The sequence below is a fragment of the Leucoraja erinacea genome, chromosome 4 (genome assembly GCF_028641065.1).
Source record: "Leucoraja erinacea ecotype New England chromosome 4, Leri_hhj_1, whole genome shotgun sequence".
NCBI lineage: Eukaryota > Metazoa > Chordata > Chondrichthyes > Rajiformes > Rajidae > Leucoraja > Leucoraja erinaceus.
The window spans coordinates 74,152,700-74,180,259 of record NC_073380.1 but is presented as its reverse complement, the minus strand read 5'-3'; the positions used below and the strand labels follow the sequence as shown (position 1 = coordinate 74,180,259).

Genomic DNA, 27,560 nt, shown 5'->3' with positions numbered 1-27,560 from the left:
TCCTCACCTTCTCCATCATGGTCTGGTTTGGCTCAGCCACCAAACTGTACACTGCAAGAGCCAGGAAGCAAGCGGGTAAGATCATCTCCGACCCCTCTCACGCTAGCCACAATGTATTTGAAGCACTTCCCTCTGGAAGGCCATTCCGGACAGTCAAAGCCACCACAGCCAGACATAAAAACAGCTTTTTTGCATGAGCAGTAGCTCTACTCTACTCTACTCTACATAGCCAAAAGTCTGTAGCCTCTTTTTGCTTTGGTATTTTATTTAATTCCTCACATGTTTAAATGATAATGTTTATTTTTAATTGTCTACTGTATGTCGTGTTGTTATTTGCAAGCACAGAAACAAGGCAAATTCTTTGTATGTATACATTCTTGGCTAATAACATTTATTCTATTCAATTCAATTCAATTCATTTATCTTTCACATCCTTCCACATTCTTCACAGACTGGCCTGAAGGCCTGTAACATATTCTTAGTTGGACTGTTGCATTTAAGATGTCTTAGCCAAAATGTTTGAGCTTGTTTTGGTTCAATTGGATCCGTTAATTTTATCTCCTGAGTGACTGCTATTTTGGAACTGCGTTTTATTCTCCCTTCTCAATCTTCCGATTTCTCTATGTTAAATTTCACCTACTATTTATCTGACCAATCTTCCAACCCATCAATATCTCTGTAAAATCCATTCATGTCCTCTCACAATTTGCGCAATTATTTACAAATTTTGAAATTGTGCTGCGTAGACCCAATTGAATTATTTGCTGAGCATCTTTTTTTTTTTATTGTGTTCAACAATTGAATGTTCATGTTAGAACAATGTTTTTGAAATAATCCTAAAAAAACATTTTTATCACTCTATCAAGTTGGATTTAAACCATTAATGTTGTAGTTAATCAGAATTTTACAATGTTATGAAGATTAAATGAAGATCAATATGATATACAAACTTCTATATGGAATGTAGGCATTAAAAGTGAGGAAACAGCAATCCAACATGCCCAATGCTAGGGAGGAACTGCAGGTGCTGGTTTAAATCGAAGATAGACACAAAAAGCTAGAGTAACTCAGCGGGACAGGCAGCATCTCTGGAGTTGAGAGGAGGAGGACTTCTCCAAAGTAGGCATACTTTGAGGAGATTTTGCAGTGGAGCAGACAATATGTGTAGGAAGGTAGACAAAAATGCTGGAGAAACTCAGCGGGTGGGGCAACATCTATGGAGCGAAGGAATAGGTTACGTTTCGAGTCGAGACCCATCTTCAGATGTGTAGGAAGGAACTGCAGATGCTGGTTTAAACCGAAGACAAACACAAAAGAAAGGTCTCGACCCAAAACATCTCTCCAGAGATGCTGCCTGTCCCACTGAGTTACTCCAGCATTTTCTGTTCATCTATGCCCAATGTTAGTCTGAAGAAGGGTCCCAAAACAAGATGTCACCTATCCTTGTTCTCCAGGGATGCTGCCTGTCTCACACATAAAGATTACTTTGTGTCTTTATTAACATTCAATGTTAAAGTAGGTTTTATTTTAACAATCCACATCTTGTTATTCAGCTTGCATTTTAGAATACTTAGCAGTTAAATAGCCACAGAAAACATACCTTTACCTTTATTGATGATCAATACTGATAAGCCTGATTTTCTTGGGGCAATTTTCAACATCTGGTGATGGGGATTTGAGACATAATAAATAAAAACTGAAACTAGAATAAAACTCAATTATTTCAGTTACCCTGGGACATTTTTTTAATACAATTAATGACAGTAAGGTGAAGCAGTTGTCTCCAAGAACTGAAGAATAGATCTCCAGTTCCTACCTTTTCATAAACACTCTCAATCAATGTTTACAGCTGTCAAATGTGGAAACCCTGGGGCACCGGCTAATGGCAAAGTGTTTTGGATTGATGGAACCTCATACTCCAACTCTGTGACGTACTCATGCCTGGAAGGATATGTACTCTCTGGATCTGCAACAAGGCAGTGCACAGTTAATGGTACATGGTCAGACAATATACCTAACTGCACAAGTAAGTCAATAAGCAGAATCGCCACTTTTAAGTAAAGGACAATAGTTTATTCCTGGTGGTCCTTGGTGAAGTTGCTTTCAATATTGGATTTCAATCAGTTCAAAGTTAAGGTATAAGCACAGTTTGAAATACTTTAACCCAATAATAAAAATAACTGTATGGTATTGGTCTTCCCCACTGTCCCTTCTAATTGGTTTGATTGGGCCACTTTAAAACATTAATGAAGGATGCCAGCCTTTTGGCACTGCTCAATGACCAGGTTAATGTGATGTTGCTCTAATTCACTGATTGACACTGCCATCAGGGACATGGATCAATTTGATTTTCATAGTGAACATTTCATATACAACATTATGTTTAAATTTGGAACAGTTTATTGCCATTTTTTTTTAAACAAAGTTAAGTTCATATTTTACATGAGGTCATACAAAATGTTTCAGATTATCAAAGATTTAATTGCTTCTTGTCTACCTTATCCAGATTGTACTGGTTTGAAGTTTGCGTTGAGCTTTCACAAGCCTTCTGTAATAATTTATTTTGCTGCTTTGTTTATTATCTCAATGCATGCATGACTGTTATTACCAATGGAAATGTTTTGTTAAACTATCAACTTTGAATTTGAGTTATTGTTTCAATTCTCTCCCTCTCGTGACACCAATAATGATATCAAATCTGGTGTTTTACAGTCATTACCTGTGGAGATCCTGGAATGCCGGCAAATGGCATGAGATTGGGGGATGTTTTTACAGTCGGACAAAATGTCACCCAGATTTGCCAACCAGGATACACAATACAGGATGTGCAGACTTCCGCGATTCGTTCCTGCCTCAGCAATGGCACGTGGAGTGGCTCAATGCCACTATGTAAAGGTAACAATATTTTCCCAGAGGCAATGATCATTTGGAGGCACAATAGAATGCAGATGTTGGATTCGGGAGCATAAAACAAACTGCAGGAGGACCTCTTCGGACCAATCACTATAGTGGAGACAGAGGGATAGTTGCAATTTCGGGTTGAAACTCTACATCAGGGCTGACGATAAGTAGAACGAGATGAGGAAGGAGTGATGGGTAGATGGAGTCAGGTACGGGGAGGGAAAGAAAACTAACTCTGAGGCAAGTGGAAATAGAGTCAGAGATGCAAAGTTATAAGCAGAGACAACATGGTTTGAATTTGAAAACCATTTCTGACACCTCTCTATCTCCATCTCCGTCTCCATCTCTGGAGCAAATTATCCACTGACATTTAAAATAAACCTATAGACTCCCATAGCTACCTAGACTACACCTGTTAACAACCTGTCTCTTGTAAGGAAGCCGTACCTTCTCTATTCCTCCTTTTCAAGCACATCTATTCTCAAGATAAGGTCTTCTGTCCCAGCACATCTCATATGTCTTGCCTTTTCAGGAGATGTGGTTTCCTCTCTACTGTGGTTGATGGAGTTCTTATGCAAATCTCCATTTCCATTTCGTGCATTTTCCCCCTCATCCCTTCTCCCTTCAAACAGAATGGTCCCATGGTGCTTTCCATTCACCTTACCAGCCTCCACATTCAGCACATTTTCGGTCATTTCTGCATGATCCTCCCACGAGGATATTATTTACCTGTGAAGATTTTGTAAATTGATAGAATGAGAAGTGGCATTCATTATTTGCTATGAATATATTTGTTCAGGAAAGAACTGCAGATGCTGGTTATAACCGAAGATAGACACAAAATGCTGGAGTAACTTAGCGGGACAGGCAGCATCACTGGAGAGAAGGAATGGGTGATGTTTCGGGTCTGAAGAAGGATTGCGACCCAAGACATCACTGGAGAGAAGGAATGGGTGATGCTGCCTGGCCCGCTGAGTTACTCCAGCTTTTTGTGTCTATCTTAACTTATATTGGCAAGATGAACCAGCGAATATTTTAAATGTAATTGACATCTGAAAAGAACATGTTTAACACAATTCAATGCATTGCAGCTGTGAAGTGTTCAACTCCACCGCAGATTTCAAATGGGAGGATGGAAGGAACACATTTTGATTGGGGATCAAGCATTAGCTACAGCTGCTCTCCAGGATATGAACTGTCCTTTCCTGCAATTCTCAGCTGTGTGGGAAATGGAACGTGGACAGGAGATGTTCCTCAGTGTTTGCGTAAGTAGACCACCAGCTTAACATGAGGTAATAAAGATCATACACAATATAACTGAAGCAAAATACTGTCGATGCTAGAAATCAAAAACAAAAACTGGAATCATAGAAACATGGACAATAGGTGCAGGAGTAGGCCATTTGGCCCTTTGAGCCAGTACCGCCATTCAATATGATCATGGCTGATCATCCAAAATCAGTACCCCATTCCTGCTTTCTCCCCATATCCCCTGATTCAGTTAGCCCTAAGAACTATATCTAACTCTCTCTTGAAAACATCCTGTGAATTGGCCTCCACTGCCTTCTGTGGCAGAAACATAGAAAATAGTTGCAGGATGAGGCCATTCATTGTGATCATGGCTGAACGTTCCCAATCTGCCTTCTCCCCATATCCCTTGATTCCACTAGCCTCTAGAGCTCTATCTAACTCTATTTTAAATCCATTCTGTGGCTTGGCCTCCACTGCCCTCTGTGGCAGAAAATTCCACAAATTCACAACTCTCTGGGTGAAAAAGTTTTTTCTCACCAGTCTTAAATGGCTTCCCCTTTATTCTAAGACTGTGGCCCCTGGTTCGGGACTCGCCCAACATATAACCATATAACAATTACAGCACGGAAAGAGGCCATCTCGGCCCTACAAGTCCATGCCGAACAATTATTTTCCCTTGGCCCCGCCTGCCTGCACTCATACCATAACCCTCCATTCCCTTCTCATCCATATGCCTATCCAATTTATGTTTAAATGATACCAACGAACCTGCCTCCATCACTTCCACTGGAAGCTCATTCCACACCGCTACCACTCTCTGAGTAAAGAAGTTCCCCCTCATGTTACCCCTAAACTTCTGTTCCTTAATTCTGAAGACATGTCCTCTTGTTTGAATCTTCTCTATTCTCAAAGGGAAAAGCTTGTCCACATCAACTCTGTCTATCCCTCTCATCATTTTAAAGACCTCTATCAAGTCCCCCCTTTAACCTTCTGCGCTCCACAGAATAAAGACCTAACTTATTCAACCTTTCTCTGTAAATTAGTTGTTGAAACCCAGGCAACATTCTAGTAAATCTCCTCTGTACTCTCTCTATTTTGTTGACATCCTTCCTATAATTGGGCGACCAAAATTGTACACCATACTCCTGATTTGGTCTCACCAATGCCTTGTACAATTTCAACATTACATCCTAGCTTCTATACTCAATGCTCTGATTTATAAAGGCTAGTACGCCAAAAGCTTTCTTTACCACCCTGTCTATATGAGATTCCACCTTCAAGGAACTATGCACGGTTATTCCCAGATCCCACTGTTCAACTGCATTCTTCAATTCCCTACCATTTACCATGTACGTCCTATTTTGATTTGTCCTGCCAGGGTGTAGCACCTCACATTTATCAGCATTAAACTCCATCTGCCATCTTTCAGCCCATTCTTCCAAATGGCCTAAATCACTCTGTAGACTTTGGAAATCCTCTTCATTATCCACAACACCCCCTATCTTGGTATCATCTGCATACTTACTAATCCAATTTACCACATCTTCATCCAGATCATTGATGTACATGACAAACAACAAAGGACCCAAAACAAATCCCTGAGGCACCCCACTAGTCACCTGCCTCCAACCCGACAAACAGCCATCCACCATTACTCTCTGGCGTCTCCCATTCAGCCACTGTTGAATCCATCTTGCTACTCCTGCATTTATACCCAACAGTTGAACCTTCTTAACCAACCTTCCATGAGGAACCTTGTCAAAGGTCATACTAAAGTCCATATAGACAAGTCCACTGCTTTACCCTCGTCAATTTCCCTAGTAACCTCTTCAAAAAAACTCAAGAAGATTAGTCAAACATGACTTTCCAGGCACAAATCCATGTTGACTGTTCCTAATCAGACCCTGTTTATCCAGATGCTTATATATATTATCTCTAAGTATCTTTTCCATTAATTTGCCCACCACTGAAGTCAAACTAAGCGGTCTACAATTGCTAGGTTTACTCTTAGAACCCTTTTTAAACAATGGAACAACATGCGCAGTACGCCAATCCTCAGGTACTATTCCCATTTCTAATGACATTTGAAATATTTCTGTCATAGCCCCTGCTATTTCTACACTAACTTTCCTCAATGTCCTAGGGAATATCCTGTCAGGACCTGGAGACTTATCCACTTTTATATTTTTCAAAAGTGTCAGTACTTCCTCTTCTTTGAACCTCATAGTATCCATAGCTACTCTACTAGTTTCCCTTCCCTCACATAATTCAATATCCTTCTCCTTGGTGAATACCGAAGAAAATAAATTGTTCAATATCTCCCCCATCTCTTTTGGCTCTGCAGATAGCTGTCCACTCTGTCTCTCCAATGAACCAATGTTAGCCCTCGTTATCCTTTTGCTATTAATATAGCTGTAGAAACCTTTTGGATTTACTTTCACCTTACTTGTCAAAGCAACCTCGTATATTCTTTTAGCTTTACGAATTTATTTCTTAAGATTCTTTTTACAATCCTTATACTCCTCAAGCACCTCATTTACTTCATGCTGCCTATAATTATTGTAGATCTCCCTCTTTTTCCGAACAAGATGTCCAATTTCCCTTGAAAACCAGGGCTCTTTCCAATTTTTACTGTTTCCTTTCAACCGAACAGGAACATAAAGATTCTGTACTCTTAAAATGTCCCCTTTAAATGTCCTCCATTTCTCTTCTACATCCTTCCCATAAAACAAAATGTCCCGGTTCACTCCTTTTAAATCATTTCGCATCTCATCAAAGTTACCCTTTCTCCAATCAAAAATCTCAACCCTAGGTCCAGTTCTGACCCTCTCCATAATTATATTGAAACTAATGGTATTGTGATCACTGGACCCAAAGTGCTCCCCAACGCATACCTCCGCCACTTGTCACGTCTCATTTCCTAACAAGAGGTCCAGCACTGCCCCTCCTCTAGTAGGTACCTCTATGTATTGCTGCAAATAACTATCCTGCACACATTTTACAAACTCCAAACCATCCAGCCCATTTACAGAATGCGTTTCCCAGTCTATATGTGGAAAGTTGAAATCTCCCACAATCACTACCTTGTGCTTACTACTAATATCTGCTCTCTCCTTACATATTTGCTCTTCCAATTCTCGATCCCCATTTGGCGGTCTGTAATACACACCTATAAGTGTTGCTACACCTGTCCCACTTCTCAGTTCCACCCAAATAGCCTCCCTAGATGAGCCCTCCAATTTATCCTGCCAAAGCACTGCTGTAATATCTCTCCTGACTAGCAATGCAACACCTCTACCTCTTGCCCCTCCAATTCTCTCACACCTGAAGCAACGAAATCCTGGAATATTTAGTTTCCAATCACAGCCCTCTGCAGCCATGTTTCACTGATCGCCACAGCATCATACTTCCAGGTGTCTATCCAGATTCTAAGCTCATCCACCCTTCTTACAATGCTCCTAGCATTAAAATATGCACATTTAAGAAACCCCCCGCCTCTTATTCTCTGTTTATTTCCTTTTTCTTCTTTCTCCTCTTGTGTCCGAGTTCTTCCCTTTTCTGCTTCCTGCCTCCCATTCTATCTACTAGCTTTCTCTATTTGAGTCCCTCGCCCCAACCATTCTCCCGCCTTACCCTGGATCCGATACAAGTACAATACAATAGAAACTGCTGGGAGAAATCAGCAGGTATCTGACTCGCAACAGTTGCTCCCTCTTGACCTTTAAACTGTACCAAAAAGCACTGTACCTTTACTAAAGCACTGTACCCTTAGCTCACTGTACCTTTACTAAACACATTGTACCTTTAGCCCACTGTACCCTTGGCTCACTGTACCTTTACTAAAGCACTGTACTTTTAACCAGAAAGCAGAAATGCTAACCTGAGGTTGCACCCAATCAGCTGCTTCCTCTAGTCTGCTTCCACCAATCAGCGGCTTCCACCAGAACCCTCCCTATGGAGTGTGGAACATTACAGATTTCGGTAAAAGCCCTGACCCTCCTCCACTCGCTCCAATGGTTCCCGGGCCTCTGTGAAAGCAAGCCCCATGCTCGATTTAAATACTCACAGCCCTGACCCTCCTCCACTCATTGCAAAACATTGCGAACATTTATCCTGCATCTAGCTTGTCCAGTCCAGAGAATTCATTGAAAATTCTCAGCAGCTCAAGCAAGTGGACAGAGGAGTGTGTAATGAGGGCCAAATGCAAAATACCTAATTGAAAAGAGGGCATGTGAGTTGCTAGAATGTCTTGGTACTTTTGGGAACCCTGGATGGTGAGAATAAGTGAAAGCATTGGCGTTGCGTCCCTTGCAGTGGTGGGGGAAAGTGCCTCAAAAAGTGAAATAATTGGTGCAGATGGAAAGATAAATCATGATCTCATGGAGAGGATAACCCAGTTGGAAATGGAAAGGAAGCTGAAGATGTGTTTGCTGATGGAACCTCTTCAAACGTGTAAAAGCATTATGAAGGGTGATCTGTGGAATGTGGAAACTGTTGGGCTGGAACACCAGAAGGTGCATCTTTAAAAGACACAAAATGCTGGAGCAACTCAGTGGGTTAGGCAGCATCTTTGGTGAACACGTACAGGTGAAGTTTTGGGTTGGCATCCTTCTTCAGTCAGATTGTAGTAGTGGGGGGAGAAAGTTGGGGAATGGGGGGGATGGGGTTGATTGAAATGGGGTGGATTGGCAAGTGTATCCTTGTTCTGAGAGAGGATGAGGAGATCAGATTGGGGAGATGGGAGACAGCTAAGAGCTTTGTCTACTGAGGTGAAAGGGAAGCCTGTGATAAAGATAAAAGCAAGGTATATATGTCACAGAGATAGGTTTTCAGTAACTGCTGTGTTCTGCATCTCATAGTTCCAATACATTCTTCTGTTTCACAAACCGCCGTCATTCACCTATTACCTAAATGCGACTGAAAACAATGATGCAGCTGGGCAAAAGACACAAAAAGCCGGAGTAACTCAGCAAGTCACACAGCATCTCCAGAGAAATGGAAACGGTGGTGTTTTGGGTTGAGACTCTGCTTCGGGTCTCGACCCGAAACACCATCTATTCCTTTTCTACAGAGATGCTGCCTGACCCGCTGAGTTACTACAGTTTTGTTGTGCTTTTCTCCGGTTTAAACCACATCTTCAGTTCCTTCCTACGTATTATGAAGCTGGACAAACTTGGTTTCCAACCTATCACGGACATTCCCTTTATTGTCTCACCCCACTCTCCCCCACCCACTGCAACTTTAAACATGCCGGCTTTCTCACTTCACCAGTTCTGATGAGAGCTGTTTGACCTGAAACATTGAATATGTTCCCCTTTCCAGGTATAATTCACTAATCAGCCAAATATTTTCTGACACCTATTGTTAAAGGGATTGGAAAAAGGTATTTTCTTAGCTAGTTCACCAAGATATTTATGGTCTATATATTTGCAATATAAATAGATTGTATAGGAAACTTGTTTGAAAATGTGCTATCATTAGACGTAAATTCTTAAAGGTGACACCAACAGTAGCATTGGAGGATGTAGCACCAACTTTCTGTACTATTTCATTTTAAATGTACTCACACACACACACACACACACACACACACACACACACACACACACACACACACACACACACACACACACACACACACACATATTATAAACATATACATGTGTATATACACACACACACACACACACACACACACACACACACACACACACACACACACACACACACACACACACACACACACACACACACACACACACACACATATATATATATGTAATTATGCATCATTATTTATGAATAACTAAACTTGCTTTTGCTGGACAAAATAGTGCAGGTGAAATTCCAAATAGGTCCATTTAATAGTAAGATTAAACGAGTACTTACCAGTATGAAGTTTGATCTGTATTTTATGAGGAGTTACGGTGAGGGATTAAGTGAAGACCCCAGCTCCAGTGCGCATGCGGCATACTTCGAAGCAGCGGTGTGAAATCACAGAATAGACACAATATTTGAAGTAAGATAGTAAAGATCACGACACATCAGTTTATTAGCTTGATCTGTATAATGAGGGTGGGAGCGGCGGGCACTTAATCCCTCACCGTAACTCCTCATAAAATACAGATCAAACTTCATACTGGTAAGTACTCGTTTAATCTTACTATTTTACTTCGGAGTCACGTGAGTGATTCCGTGAAGACTTCAAAGGTCTGTGATTTCAAACCGTGTAACAGTTTTTATTTCACTCACTGCCGAAGTTTATGAGGGAGGAAGTGTTATCGTTATCACCAGTAGATCTGGTTTCAAAAGAAACAGAAAGGTATTGTTAACAATAATAACATAACAGAGCTCCTCTGAGTTTAAATTGATATTGCAGTTTGTAATATTCTCCTGCAATTAAATCAGGTTTATCAACGGTTTAAAAATAAAAAATGTTCTGAACGCCGTTTCCTTGACCATACTGTTGTATTAAAAATGTGGTCAACTGGAACGACCATCCGTTCAGCCGCTGATGCCAATGCTGCCCTAGTGAAATGGGATTAAATGTATTATTATTTCCCCGGCAGCTTTCAGAACCTGTTTGAGCCACCTTGAAGTGGTTTGGCTCGTACCCCGTCTTGGGTTACTGTGGTTGACCCATTAGGCTTTCATCTCCCTCTAAGATAGTGGGTTGGGTCTATATATAGTAGTAGATGGGTCACCACACTCGACCTGGACTCTGGTGGGTAGGCCCGGAATCCCACCAGTGAATAGGGCGTTCCTGGTCCATGCCATAACACTACAGCACGGAAAACACAGGCGATCTCGACCCTACTAGCTCGTGCCGAACTCAAAATCTCGCGTAGTCCCACATACCTGCGAGTTGGATTTTACCAGACCTAAATATGAACGTGATGCGTCTGGGGTAATCACCATGTTATCCAGTCTAGTTTATGGAGTGACCGGAATCTAGAGCGTGTACGAGAGCCATAAGCATGAGCGTTTTCTCTTTTAAAAACATAGATTAAGCAAGCTGAGGGATCTGGCTGGTGCCATTCTCTGAGATATGTCAATATCACACCAATATCCCATACATGGGTATAAACCTGAGTGATTGGGGCTTATATCATAGTTGCCCTTCATAAGTTTACCTTAGTGGATGGGATCCCATGTTCTGTTGACATGCTGTTTTAGATAAGCAGATAAGGCGCTCCATGCTGAATTTACGGCACTGTAACTTACTTTTTAGTCTTGGTGTAGATGTTCCAGGAATTCCAATACGTCAGTGGTTGAATGGTTCGGGATGTTGTCCCTGCGTCGTGGCAGTATTTCACCCATGTTAACTTTTAGTGACTGTTCGCAGGGATGCCGACATGGTGGTAATGGTTCCCTTGGATAATCCCAGTCCCTGGTAAGGTCTATTCAAAACCTGCACCCAGGAGTTTGATGTTGCCCTGGCAAGGGTGGCTTGTGCCTGATACTGGGTTGAGTCAGCAACCATGGTCCACTAGGGAAATCCATAGGTGACTCCCCACCGTGTCGTAATGAACTGGGAACCATGGCTGTGTAGGCCGGTCGGGCACGTTCAATCTCTCGGAGACAGATCCCATCTGTATTGTAAAGAGCCCGACTGATGAGGCAGAAGGGAGGAAGGCAAAGCAAATTCCCCCTTCCAGCGTGTAGGCATCTATCGCTGCTGCCTCTAATCTGGTTCCTTAGTCACATACATAGGTTATTGGTGATTCAGTCTTGTGCAACCAATTGATATCTGGCTTTCAAACTGCTAAATAACTTTAGCAGATATTTTGGGTTTGACATCTATCCAATGTAATCATAAATTTTACCCCGTGACATGGTGTCTCCCACTGTGTTCTAGCTTCCTAGGACATAGGCAGCTGATAGTTGAAATGTCTTGACACACCATTCGTTTGACCAATTTGTTGCACAATAATGATTATTATGCTCCCCATATGGTTGATATTAGCCACCACCATAGTATTATCAATCCGTAATCACATATGTACGTGATGCATTTGAAATGGATATGCTTTTTAGCCCAATAGGCAATCACCAATCCCAAGTAGTTGATGCCCGGTATGTGTAGTAACTATGTTGTGACTTGGTCCATCTGTTGCCTGTGCTGGATATGGAGTTTAGTTGCTCCCCAGCCCAAAGTACTGGCATTGGTTTTTAAAATAACCAAGTTGGGATTGGTGATGATAATAGGGCTGAAAAACTATGCCAAATATATGTCTGCCCACCACCTTAATTGTGATATAGCTTCAGTGGGTACATTCATGATTTGATTATAATGCCCCAAGTATCTAGGCAAAGTAACAGTCATATGGACGGAATGATTATTGAAGCCCAGATAATCCTAGGTAGTAACGCTCCAATTCTGGTTTATCTGGGCGTGGGATGAACCTCAGCTAGGGAGCTGTTTCGTAGCTAGAACTTCTGCCACAGCTAATTCCTAGTTCCCCTAATATGAGGGTATCATCCAATGTATGCCATGATTATGCTTGTTCCCTTAAGATTTTCATGGCCATTGTTATAGTTTAGGGCTGAGGTATAGATCATATGAAATGCTATATGTTCCCATGGTTGCCCTAACTGGGATATCCATGAACCAGGTAAATAATTATTAGGTATCTATAATGATCCTAGTGTATGGTATAAGATAGTTAGCATCTCCCATATCAATGCTCCCCATAGGTATCCTAGGGAGATCAGATGTCTGGCAGTGACAAAACTCCACCTCCATCTTAAAGTGGATATACTCAACAGATTTATTTAGTGATATTAGATCAATGATGATGCTACATTCATCATCTTTTATAGTTTTGGTGAATATATTCGATACAAATTCCAATCCGTTTAGTAATGTGCCTGTTTAGTTCAGCTTGCCTTCTCACTTCTCTTTTCTTAGAGGGAGAAAAAGCCCTTTGGGCGCATTGCTGAACTGGCAGTAAAATGCCCAATTTGAATTCGTTTTTATCCTCTAATGCTGTTGAGTATATTTTGGTTATTTGTGACAGCATCCCATGCTTAGCCCACAAGGTGAATGCCCCCCCCCCCCCCCATGCAGTTTAGTAGAACACCCTTGTTTTAGTGTAAACTGGGAGGAACCAGACTACCTACCTCCATGCTTGTTGTTTTTCATGAAGGCGTAGTTTGCTGGTATGCTGGTGCTGTCGGTGGGGCGGCGCATCTTCCCACGGCTGCGCTCTGGGCCCCGTCTAAAAAGAACTATGGGGGATCAGCAGCGGTCACCAGGCTTTCACCAGTCCTTGTTTGATATCGCTGGTGGATGCCGAGGGGTGCTGCCAGCTGGGTGTTGGATGTGATGTCCTGCTCGTCCCATAGCCTGCTCCCTCTTCCCCGCAGCAGCGGTTTGCATAGCCCCATATATTCGGGGTTGCGGGCAGGTCTATATGCACCATCGTTCAGTCGAGTATCCCAAATATGGGAACATCTTAGGCGTCAGCACCAAAGGCGAGCAAAAGGTGGTAACATCTTGACCTTCTGTAGAATTCGCTGCTTGTCTGTGAGTCTACGAGACCCAGCTGCCTGCGGATTTGCCTCTGGAAAGGCCTGCTCCTACAGGGCTTTTGTTGGGAAGATGGTCGCGTGGAGGAGCCATGTAGTGGCCCACGACACCCAGTGGCTCTTCCTGATCCTGCTCCCCTGGCATACTGCTGTTCTCGTCCGCCTGCCCAGCGCTTAAGCCAGCCCAGCCCTGGCCTCCTTAGCCCTTAAAAAAGGAGCATAAAGGATGCGCTAAATGGGAGGAGGCAAAGCACTCCACTCCGCTGTTGCATCAATCCCTCGACAAGGGAGATGGCTAGTGCAATAGCACTGGGGTAGGAGTCAGCTCCCTTGGCATTCAGCCAGTGCCCCTTTTAAACCGGCGGCACAGGGAGCGGCTCGGTGTCGAGTGAGCGGGAGCATTGAAATAGCCCCACCGCTACCGGTGGCTGCCTCCCAGATAAGGACCCTCGTGTGGAGTTGGGCAGGCAGTCCTTCTCCTGGAGGTGAACTTCATGACCTCCTCTGGCTTGGGGAGACAGACATACTTATTTTTGCCTTCTCCAACCTGTTCCAGCTTTGGAGGAAGATGGCTCCTGTAGAACCTGTAAATTGGTAAGATTTCCCCTTACCTGTAAGTAGAGGCTGCCTGCCGTTTTCCAGGCGGCGTTGTGGCGGTTCCCGGGCGGTGATTCTCCTGGTCAGGAGTCTGCAGGGCTGCCGGTCGGGTTTTTTAAAATTTCCCCGCCGATCCGCGGCTGTACGGAACAGCTGTTCAGCGGACCGGCATTAGCGCAGCTCCTAGCAGCGGTCCGCAGCGTTAGCGGTACGGGTGGCACCTTTTCCCCATCACTGTCAGCCCCACGCTGGAGTCGAAACGGGGCCCGCTCACCATGCCTCACTTTGCTCCCCCTGGAGCAAAAATCACAAGGCCCGATTAAGGTAAGTACTTACCTCTCGTCCCTGGATGCGGGAGCTAGCCCGACTCCCGCTGGCTGCCGCGTTCTGCACGCTGTGCGATTATGCCGCATGCGCACTGGAGCTGGGGTCTTCACGGAGTCACTCACGTGACTCCGAAGTAAAATAATAGATTAATGTCATAGCTTCAGGATACAATATACATGAAAATCAGGGATGATGCTCTTGCTCAAAAATATAATAATACCTCACAAAATATTATGAATTAAAGCTACTTTAATTCATAATATTTATCTTAGTCAAAATGCTGGTTCACTTATAACAGGGTAACGGCCTGAGGGATTGTGACCACATAATAATGAAATCTAAGGAGCTCTGAAAATAATAAATTGCAAAGTCTGGGAGTCAGGTCTTCAACTTTAAAAGTGATAAATTAAGTAGAATAGCGGATTAACTAAAATAGATAGATCAGGGAAAATTATTCAACAACACTTCAGCAGAAGATAAATGCAAACAGGTCGGACGAATAAATTGTTGAAACCAAATGTAGAATAAACAGATAAATCAATTAACGAGAAAATTAAAATTGACAGGGAAAGAAGATAAGCAATCTTTGCCCGTTCTGCGGGGAGAAGAGGAATGTTCTCTTTGGTTGAAAAGAAAAGGAAAATACAACAAGATGGTGAAAGGTTTAATGAAGGGATCAGAAGATTCTTGGAAACAATCATGCCTGCCAATCTAATGCCCAATGGGAAGACACTTTTCAGTGTTACAGGCCAGAAGAGCTGTGGTGGTCAGGGAATTGTAAAAGCTGCATTGTAAATCGAGGATTAGCACAAGATAGTAAATACTTTTAATGCCTACTTTCTTTAGCTGCACAGAAAAGGAAATTGGACCAATTAAGGATGAATGAAATTAACAATCAACTTTATGAATTGTAGGAGGTCCTCAATAGAATTACAAGCAAATGTCTCCTCAGTTTTAAAAGGGGCAATTTGGAGAGGTTTTGTAAATTGTAAATAGGAAATGTGTTGCCAACGGTGAACTTCTTGGCGCCAGGAGGTACACTGGAGTGGTGCCAACATTTAAAAAGAATAAACCAAATGGCTTACTTCAATCCTGCACTAAAATTAAAATTCATCAAGTAGACTCTTATTGCTTTCATTTATTCTTTCGTTCAAAACAATAATTATTGTAGTGTATATGTCATTGGGGATATGAATGCAGATATCTCAGATAGGAACTCATTATTTGCCAATCATATGGCTCAGTTCTGTCAAGATAATAATTTAATATTGTCAAGCAAAGTGATTTTACCTACAGATAGTTATACTTATATTAGTATTAGTACAGCTGATGCACATGCCTCATTGGGGTGTGTGAGCATTCTGTATGGGGCAGCAATGACTGATCATATACCTGTTACTATGACAATAAATGGTGAACACATACCTGTGGTATCCAGAGATAGAAATAGCTTTAATACAGAAAAACTGGACTGGTCAATGCTTACAAAGGAAGACATCCTAGCCTATTATGTCCATACAGATAAATCCTTAAGCAATATTCATCTACGTAAAGATGCAATCATATGTAGTAATGTTAATTGTAAAGATATGAAGCATAGGAGAGATATCTGCTCCATGTATAATGATATAGTAAGTGCTTTATATGTAGGCAGTGAGCCCTACTGCAAGCATAAAAATAAGACACATAACATCAGGCCTGGCTGGAATAAGTATCTAGCTGAGTATCATACTGAAGCCTGTGAAGCCACCAAATCATGGGCTATGGCAGGTAGACCCAGGCAGAGGCCTGTGTTTGAGCACAAGAAGCTCACTAATGCAAGGTATAAGTATGCTGTTCGCTTCATCTGTAAAAATGAGCAAGCTATGAGGGCTGATTCCATGGCTAAGAAGCTGCTAAGTAACAATGCTACCGATTTTTGGAAGGCAGTGAGAGCTCTTAACAGTTGCAAAATATCTCTACCATGCACTGTAGATGGAATCTCCGGAACAGCTAATATCGCGGAGTTATGGCGACAACATTATAGTACTTTATTCAACTGTGTCCAAGGTGACTTGTATAGGGTGGACAATATTGAGAGTAATGACTCGATGGTGATTATGTCACATGAGGTGTATCATGCCATGAACAAGCTGTCCAACAACAAAGCAAGTGGCTTGGATCATATTTCTGCTGAACATCTCAAGTATGCGAGTATGAGGATAGCTCCCCTCCTTGCTATTTGTTTTACAGGCGTTATGATTCATGGCTTGTTACCAGACTCAATGTTGTCTGTCCTGTTAGTGCCGGTCATTAAGGTCAAAGCTGGTAAAGTAGGCAACCTAAATAATTACAGGCCCATAGCTTTAGCCAGCATATTGTCAAATGATTTAGAAAGAATTCTGCTGGATAGAATAAATGAGTTTGTTAACTCCACAGATAACCAGTTTGGCTTTAAAGCTAAACATGGCACTGACTTATGCATATATGCCCTAAAGGAGATTGTAAACAAATATAGAGGCAACAACTCTTCAATCCTTATGTGCTTTATTGATGCTTCCAAAGCCTTTGACCGTGTTAATCACAGAAAGCTCTTTGGTAAAATGAGTCAAAGAGGGGTGCCTAAATACATTTTTAGAATTCTGGCCTACTGGTATGCCCAACAGACTATGCAAATAAAATGGGGCAATAGGGTCTCAGCCCCATTTGGGGTTAGCAATGGTGTTAGACGAGGGGGAATTTTGTCCCCAGTCCTTTTTAATCTATACATTGATGATCTGTCTAAACAATTGAAAGCCTGTAACACTGGGTGCGTGATTGGTAATATTTTAGTGAACCATATTATGTATGCAGATGATCTTGTGATCTTTAGTCCATCTAGCGCTGGTCTCCAGCAGCTCCTTACTATATATTCTGTGTATGGTGTGGAACATGACATTAAATCTAATGCTAGTAAGAGTGCTGTTATGATCTGTAGAACCAAAGAGGATAAATGTCTAAAATTTCCTGATTTTAAATTGTCTGACAACAATCTTAGTGTCTGTAATAAGGTAAAATATCTAGGGCATATTATTACAGACCAAATGACAGATGATGAAAGATATTTATAGGCAACGACGCATGCTGTATGTACAGGCGAATATTCTCTTGCGTAAATTTGGTGCGTGTGCAGATGTGGTGAAGATGTCGCTATTTAGAGCATACTGCACACCCCTCTACACTGCGCACCTGTGGTCGAACTATGGAAAGACAAGTTTACAGAGACTAAAGGTGGCATATAATGATGCCATGAGAACACTGCTAAGGAAACCTAGATGGTGTAGTGCTAGTAATATGTTTGTGCCTGCAGGAGTCGGTACTTTAGAAGCTATCCTAAGACATCACATGTATAAATTCATTTGCAGGATAAATGACTCTAAAAATGTAATTATCGTGGTCTTGTCAAACATAATGGTTACCACTACACACTACGAATCCCAGCTGTGGAGACACTGGTATCATTGTCTCGTTGTAGGACATTGATCATTCTTTTAAACTGGATTTTTAACTTGTATATTGTGTTTTAAAAAATATATAATTTATGATGCTTTTATAAGTGATATACTAAGATTTTATATGTACTTTATGATATTTAATATGCAATGCATATTTTGTCAATTGTATGCTATAACTGAGTAAGAGATTACCAAGTAATAGAGTAGTGGAAACATGCTAGAGAGCCCACAACAGGACACAAGGTGCTGCAGTAACTCAGCAGCTCAGGCAGCATCTGTGAAGAACAACATGGACAGTTGATATTTTGGGTTGAGACCCTTCTTCAGTTTCTCGTTCTGGAACTGGGCCTTAAGTCCAGGTGAGTTGATAGTTCCGGCTTGCTGGTGGCCGTGGGAGAGGTGAGGATCAGCGGTCATTGATCATAGGCTGCGAGTGGCTGGAGTGCAGGTGTGGGTCGGTGGTGGTGGCAGCAGGTGCGGCTGAGGAAGCTGTGTGGGCTGGCTGGCGGTGGCAGCAGCAGGCCTAGTCTGGAAGCAACCAGGGAGACGGTGTGGGCCGGCATTGGCAACCTCACCTAGTGGTAAAGGTTGGTAGGTACAGCCCAGAAGTGGCTGGGGTGGCAGTGTGGGCCGAGGTGGCGATGGGTCATCTCAGAAGTGGCTGGGGTGGCAGCATCGGCAGACGAGTGAAGATTGTAGGTGCGGCCTGGATGTAGCTGTGGGGTGGCAGTACAGGTTGAGGTGATGTTGGCAGCCCGGCCTGGTGGTGAAAATTGGTAGGACTAGTCTGGTGATGGATAGGGATGCAGTGCGGGTCGATAGTGTTGGCCTGCAAGGGGCCGGAGAAGCGGTGCAAGCTGGTGACAACAGCCCTGCCTGGCGGGGAAGGTCAGTAGGGCCGGCCTGGAAGTGGCTGGGGTGGTTTTATTGGTCGGCACTAGCTTCAGTGCCCCGGTCTAAGATAGACCATGGAGGAGGTAAAAGTTCAATCATTCAATCAATCAATCTTTATGGTACACAAAAATGCTGGAGAAACTCAGCGGGTGCAGCCGCATCTATGGAGCGAAGGAAATAGGTGACATTTTGGGCCAAAACCCTTCTTCAGACCTTCAATCTTCATTGTCATCATGCAAAGCAACAGTTGTACAGTGCAAAATGAGAAGACGTTTCCCAGGGATTACCGGAGCATCGCACATAAAACATTGACGCATCATTTCCCGGTGGTGCTGGGGTTCTCAGCCTCTTGCGTGGTTGGGTTAGATGCGCTAAGTGATCAGGTGCTGGTGAATCTGAAACATCACCTATCTATGCTCTCCAGAAATGCTTCCTAACCTGCCAATCCACTCCAGCACTTTGTGTCCTGTGTCATTGCACAATCAGATCAGAGCCTGGGGGGGGTGGGGTGGGAGGTGGAGAGCGGGGGGGGGGGGGGGGGGGGGGGTAAGGAGTTGGAGGGGGGGGGGGGGGGGTGGGGATAGTGGGGGGGGGGGGGAGAGGGGGGAAAGAGGGGGCGAGGGTGTGGGACAGGGGGGAGAGGGGAGAGGAGGGGGGAGAGAGTGAGAGGGCGGACTTGAACTCGGCGAGCGGGCTGCATGGACACTGAGTGGGACCTCTAAAGTGCGAAAGGGCAGCAGACCTCGGGACTTTGCGGGACCTCTAAAGCCCTCGGAAGACCAACCAAATTACTGCGTGTTCGGCGGCTTGAATCCAGAGCCCCGGGGGGGGGGGGGGGGGGGGGTGGTGGGCGGGCGCTGCGGATGACTGGCCAAGTGCAAGTCAACTGCTAGCGGGAGGCGACAAAACGACTGTGAGTCAGGGGGGGGGAAGGGGTTAAGTAATTTGCTGCTTGTGGAAAACAGTGGGCATTGAAAACTATGTGCAGCGGGCAGCATGGATCAGAGCCATTGTGACGTCATCAGCTCGTTAGATTTAAAAAATATTTCAAATTTGTGAACAATTTTAATTAAAAACTCAAGAAATAATTAATCAAATTTTCAGATGAGGCGATTTTTGACATCACGAGGTAAATCTCTATGGGGAATATGTAAAAATGTCACCGTTAGCCCGTCGTGTTTTTGAGGAAAAGTGAATCACAGACAAAGAAACACACACACACACACACACACACACACACACACACACACACACACACACACACACACACACACACACACACACACACACACACACACACACACACACACACACACACACACACACACACACACACACACACACACACACACACACCTCAAAATAGAATAGGAACTGTTGTTGTCCCCAATTTATATCAGTGGCCTAGATCTAGATGCTCAATTTGCAAATATTACAACTCGAGCATGAGGCTAAAATAATCTAAGAAGTTCTATAATAACAGAACAAAGTGGACAAAACATATAAAGATTAGAACATTATTATTTCCAAATGAATACAGAAAAATGAAATCTACAAGCAGAGAAAATGAAGTGTGTGTGTGCAATAAGCTATAAAACACTTTTGATAGTATCAATTTTGAATGTACCTAACCAATGCAACAATCAGTGACTCCACAGACTAAAACACTGATTATCCCGCAATTCCAATAATCTGGATTTTTGTGGTGATGGATTTGAAGTTTTTCCAGACTATTGGTTATATAACTACTACTGTGTTTTAGATTCATATCTAGATAAATCAGCAAAACAAAGGAGGAGTAATTTAAAATCTAAGACTAGTGAAATTCTAAATACATATATAAAAAATACTAATATAAAGATGTATGGAGATCTGCTAATCCAGTTGGAAGGGAATACTCGTTCATAAAACTTATTCAAGAATTGATTATTTTTTAGTGGATATGAAATTAATGCCATATACAATCAATCCAACATACCACATTAGTAGTATCTCCACTCTCCGTTGACATTTTCAGTACAATTTGACGGAATGCCGGGTAAAAAATCTTTTTGGAGGTTTAATACACATATTGTAAATGACTTGCAATGCTATCGATATTTAAAACAACAAATGAAACTTTTTTTTGATACAAACGATACACCAGGTACCTCGCCTTCTTTATTATGGGAAACTTTTAAGGCATTTATTAGAGGAATTATAATTTCATATCAAATTTTTTTAAATAAAAAGAATAAGACAGAACAAATGTTGTTAGAACAAGAAATCAGACAGTTAGAGTTAGATAATGCTAAAGATTCCACGACAGATAAACACAATAAGATAATATTACTGAAATTTAAACTAAATCAAATTTTATCGGCAAGAGTAATAAGATTATTCCAAATTACAAAACAAGAACATTTTGAGTTAGGCGACAAACCACATAAGCTTTATGCTCGCCAATTGAAAAAACAAGTAAAGGAAAATACTATAACTAAAATTAAATCGGAGAAAGGTGAATTACTAATATTACCTAAAGATATTAATAATAGATTTGCTCAATGTTACCAACATTTATACACATCTAAAACTAAAATAGAAGATAGTAAAATTTAAAAAAATTTAGATAACTGTAATCTTCCAAAACTGGACCTTTTGGAACAAGAGCAACTTGGAGCTCAAATTACAATCAAAGAAATAGGTGAAACAATAAAATCATTGAAAAATGGTAAGACACCGGGACGAGATGGTTTTAGTAAAGATTTTATAAAAAATTCCATGAGATAACAACCCCTTATTTATTTAATTTATACTCCCATGCTTTTAAAGAAAACAAACTACCTGAAACACTAGCAGAGTCAACTATTACGCTTATTCCAAAAAAAGTAAAGATTTATAAGATCTGGGCTCATACAGAGCTATATCACTTTTAAATACAGACCAGAAAATCTTAGCAAGGACTTTAGCAAGAAGATTAAGCAAATATATTAGTAAATTGATAAACCCTGTTCAAACGGGGTTTATACCCAAAAGATATTAATTTAATAATTTGAGACGCCTGTTTAATATAATGTACTCACATAAAGTAGAGGAAGAAGATATATCAATTATTTCTTTGGACACAGAGAAAGCATTTTATCAGGTAGAGTGGCAATACTTATACAAAGTACTGCAAACATTTAATATGGGAGAGAATTTTATAACATGGGTAAAATTATTGTATGATAAACCGATGTCAAGAATTTTAACTAACAACATGTTATCTCAAAATTTTCAATTATCAAGGGGTAATAGGCAGGGATGTGCGTTATCACCCCTGGTATTTGCCCTTATGATAGAACCTCTGGCTGAAAGTAAAAGAATTCATCTGAATATTCAGGGCTATAATACTAGGGACTCAAAGAATAAAATTTCATTATATGCAGACGATAAACTTTTATATATTACAAAGTCACAAACGAGCATACCAAATTTATTAAATTTAATAGAGGAATTTGGGTCTTTTTCTGGATATAGAATAAACTGGAATGAAAGTGAAATCATGACATTAAAACCTCAAGAACCTACACACTTACTGAAGTTCCCCTTTAAAATTGCAACAAAAAATTTTAAATACTTGGGTATTCAGATTACTAGAAAATATAAAGCATTATTCAACACTAATTTTATACCTTTATTAAATAAACGTAATACGCTGATTAAATTTTGGAAAACACTTCCTTTATCATTATTAGGTAGAATAAATGCAATAAAAATGATCTTCCTACCACAATTACTATACCTATTTCAGTTTATACTGGTATATATACCAAAATGCTTAAAAAAAAAGATTAGACTAATATTACTAATTTTATTTGGGACTATAGATCGCATAGAATTACAAAAAAAAACACTTATGTAAACCAAAAGAGGTCGGGGGACTTTCACTCCCAAATTTTATGTATTATTACTGGGCAGTGCATATTAAGAATATAATTTATTGTCTGGATAGTTCTACCCAACAGACAGAATGGATAAAAATTGAGAAAGAGGATTGTCGTCCTTGTAATATAGGAACGATCCTCTTCTCCCCAAAAAAACTGAACAACACAATATATAAGAAGAACCCAATCATATATGGTACTTTTTGAATTTGGAAACAAAAAAAATTATCTTTAAAATTAAGAAATTTATCATTGTTAATGCCAATTGCGAATAACCCTTTATTTAAACCATCTCTTATTGATAAAACATATAACCAATGGGAAAGTCTCGGAATTAGAAGGATCGGGGATATGTACGAAATGGGAAACCTACTATCATACCAACAATTACAATAAAAATTTAAACTGAAAAACAACCAATATTTAAAATATCTTCAGATTTGCGATTTCATGAACAAATATATACAAGGACATCAAAAAATAACTCCTGAATTCTTGGAAGAAGCAATGAATATTAAAGCTGTCACAAAAATTAATATCATATTTATATAATAGTATTTTAAATATAGACCTACCATTGACAGAGGTACTTAGAGAAGAGTGGGAACAGCATCTAATGATAAAAATTACGAAGGTTACATGGGAAAAGTACTTGATATATATTCACAAATGTTCGATTAATGTAAGACATAATCTAATTCAATTTAAAATTTTACATAGATTATATTATTCAAAAACAAGATTGAACAAATTATATCCAAATATATCCCCCATTTGTGATGGGGGATATATATGGAGTGATAACTTTGAAATATTTACAAAATAATTCAAGATAACAATGGAACCTAATACTGAAATGATTATATTTGGAGTAATGGAAGATGGGAATAAATTGAACACATCTCAACATTTATTTTTTAATTATGGTTTAATAATAGCAAAAAAATTAATACTTAAATTTTGGAAAAATACATCAATACCAACGCAAGCATGTTGGACACCGCACATCTTGAGGAAATGCGATTCCTCCTAATGGATAAATCGGACCAATTCATAATGAGTTGGTCTCCATTTGTCGTCTATTTGGAATCATATGGTTCAACACAATTGTAAAAGCTAACTGTTTCAGGACTGGATGAGGGATGGTCAAGATTATAAACAATGATCTCCTTACTTTTTTTTTCTTTTTCTTCACACACTATATATCTCATGTCTTTCTATCCTTTACTATCTAATTTATTTTTCTTATTCTCATCTTTCTTTATTATAACAAAAAAAAATAAGAAGTTGTACATAAAATGTATTATGAAAATATATATTGGGCACTTTGGTGATATATGATTGTACTTACTTCTAAAAAAAATAATTTAAAAAAAATATATAACTACTATTAAAAACTCAGCTCACTTTTATTTCTCGTTTCTTGAAAATGTGTTTCATTGTATAACATTTTCCAGTGGACCTAGTAGGTTGATTGTGTCTACAAGGAACAGAGCTTCAGAGAGTTTAGGTGAAGTAAAAGAAATGAGAACCTGGAGAATTTAAGGGGTGAACAGGAAACTAAATCTGGTGAATTAATCGGCAGTACAGGAAACTGTGTGGGGTTGAGTTTAAATGGAGCACAGGATTAAGAAACCAGCGAGTCAAATGCCAAAGCAATTGGAGTCTGAGGGTACTTTTATAATGCGTACGTCAAAAAATAGAAAATAATTCGATATTAGTATATTACAGTTCTAATTATTTCACTATCATGTGTAATACTGGTCAGCTAGAAAGAAGAGAAGCATTATCTTGTAAGAGGTGGTGTGGAGGTGATTGAGAAAGCTGGTTGCTTGTATTATGTTCTGCTACCACTGTGTTTTTCAGACAAGATGCTATCTATTAAACAAGGACTGGGAAGGAAACTTATATATTTACAAAAGATAAAGAAATTGACCAGAAAAACATGCAGTATCTTGAAATGAACATTTCATCGGTTCGGTTAAATGAATGTTAAAAATGTGTCTGAATCGAGGGGCTATGGACGATCAGGGAACTCAGTGAATAAAGGACATTTTCTGACTCAACAAGATGACAAAGCCTAACCATGAGAGGGAAACAAGATTATTGGATTTAAAACAAGTTGAAGAATTAATGACGAAGAATGAGATTTGATTAGTACGGGTGTCGAGGGTTATGGGGAGAAGGCAGCAGATTGGGGTTAGGAGAGAGAGAGATAGATCAGCCATGATTGAATAGCAGAGTCGACTTGATGGGTCGAATGGCCTAATTCTGTTCCTGTCACTTATGATCTAATAAGATAGACATTCAGAAAGAAAAAGAGGATTGTGAATCTTTCTAGATCTCCCATAACCATTTACCATAACCAAGGATGAATCTCATCATAAACCCATTTCCCTTTGGGATGGACTGATAGTGCATTATCAATTATGTAAGTTGGAGGCCTATATTTAAAGTAATAGTTTTATTTGCAAATTAATGCCCCTATAAATCAAACAAAGTGGAGGAACAAAGACCTCAGCTACAAAGACACAGATTGGTAAAAGTCAACCAGCAAATTCTGGTGATTGCTGTTCTCACTACATCTTCAGTCACAGAATACGCTGGTTAAAGGGCCTGTCCCACTTGGGCATTATTTGCGCGTAATTTATGCTACATCATTTACGCCCAAGTGAGACAGGCCTTAACTTTGGCACAACCGTTCTTAACTGTTGTTATTTTGTCAGCATCTTAGCAAGAAACCCTCACGCATTACTATCATAATATGCAAGTCATGCAGCGCCATAATAATACATTACATGACCATTACTGATTATGATCAACTTATTGATAACCAGAAAACCAATTGCAAGTTGGTGACTCCAAATCATATTCAGTAAATTTAGCTAAAATGCAGTATAATGTGGATAAATGTGAGGTTATCTACTTTGGTGGCAAAAATAGGAAAGTAGATTATTATCTGAATGGTGGCCAATTAGGAAAGGGGGAGATGCAACGAGACCTGGGTGTCATGGTACACCAGTCATTAAAACTTTGCTGAGACCACACCTGGAGTATTGCGTACAGTTTTGGTCTCCTAATCTGAGGAAAGACATTCTTGCCCTAGAGGGAGTACAGAGAAGGTTCACCAGACTGATTCCAGGGATGTCAGGACTTTCATATGAAGAAAGATTGGATAGACTCGGTTTGTACTCGCTAGAATTTAGAAGGTTGAGGGGGGATCTTATAGAAACTTACAAAATTCTTAAGGGGTTGGACAGGCTAGATGCAGGACGATTGTTCCCGATGTTGGGGAAGTCCAGAACCAGGGGTCACAGTTTAAGGATAAGGGGGAAATCTTTTAGGACCGAGATGAGGAAAACGTTTTTCACACAGAGAGTGTTGAATCTCTGGAATTCTCTGCCGCAGAAGGTAGTTGAGGCCAGTTAATTGGCTACATTTAAGAGGGAGTTAGATGTGGACCTTGTGGCTAAAAGGATCAGGGGGTATGGAGAGAAGGCAGGTACAGGATACTGAGTTGGATGATCCGCCATGATCATATTGAATGGCGGTGCAGGCTCAAAGGGCCGAATGGCCTACTCCTGCACCTATTTTCTATGTTTCCATGTTTCTATGTACACCTTGATGATATTTGAATTTAGACCGCCTCAACTTCAATTGATAGTATCCATTTTGCTGCTGCTCTCTGACAAAATTGCAACAACCAAATGCTGCAGCTCACAATAAAATTAACTTACAACTACTATTACTCCTTGTACTTTCCACAGCCAAGTTTTGTGGAGACCCTGGGGTGCCGGCACGAGGACGGAGAGAGGGAAAGAGCTTCATCTACCAGTCAGAAGTTTCATTTAACTGCAACACCCCTTTGGCCTTAGTGGGCTCAAGCACGAGGATCTGCCAGACTGATGGGACGTGGAGTGGGTCTCAACCCCGCTGTATAGGTACAACAAAGAATGAGTACACAGTGTACTGCTTTTACTCATTTATTGTAATTCTAATCATAAAATAATGCGTTTCATCTTCAATTACTTTCAGGGCAATTACGTTTTGTCATTAGAATAAATTGAGATGTAATATTGATCTATAATCTGATTAAGTTGACCCTGTTAAATTTAAACTGTGTTTATTCTTTGGAGAAAAAGTCAGAATTAACCCTAACATACTTAGCCCCATGATGTCCACTGAAAATCTGTGCACGAGTTCAGACCACCAAAAAGCTTTGGGGGTCATTTTTGTTTTGTACTGAATTGTCTCCATTGATTACCAGTAAATGCTGACTGGGGCTTAAAATCCTGTGACTACCTTTCAGAAAAATACATTGTTATAAGATCCTAAGGAATAGGAGTAGGATTAGTCCATTCGGCCCATCAAGTCTACTCTGCCATTCTATTAAAGCCGATATATCTCTCCCTCCTAACCTCATTCTCCTGCCTTCTCCCCATAACCTCTGACACCCATACTAATCAAGAATCTATCTATCTCTGCCATTAAAATATCCACTGACAGCATCCACAGCATTCTGTGGCAAAGAATTCTACAGATTCACCACCTTCTGACTAAAGAAATTTCTCCTCATATCCTTCCTAAAATAATGTCCTTTAATTCTGAGGCTATGACCACTAGTCCTAGACTCTCCCACTAGTGGAAACATTCTCTCCACATCCACTCTATCTGAGTCTTT

The 27,560-nt window shown here is 40.7% G+C and overlaps 2 protein-coding genes across 2 annotated transcripts in view; both read left to right on the top strand.

Annotated features, from left to right (window-relative positions):
- The window catches only part of csmd3b (CUB and Sushi multiple domains 3b), a 200,708-nt gene that overhangs the window by 121,082 nt on the left and 52,066 nt on the right, over positions 1 to 27,560 (top strand). The window lies entirely within an intron of this gene.
- LOC129696549 (CUB and sushi domain-containing protein 3-like) lies at positions 1,786 to 27,560 on the top strand. The gene is made up of 4 exons (XM_055634573.1): positions 1,786 to 2,026; positions 2,713 to 2,895; positions 3,993 to 4,166; positions 26,647 to 27,560. The coding sequence occupies exons 1-4, from the start codon at positions 1,840 to 1,842 to the stop codon at positions 26,886 to 26,888; spliced, it is 786 nt and encodes a 261-aa protein (XP_055490548.1). The 5' UTR covers positions 1,786 to 1,839; the 3' UTR covers positions 26,889 to 27,560.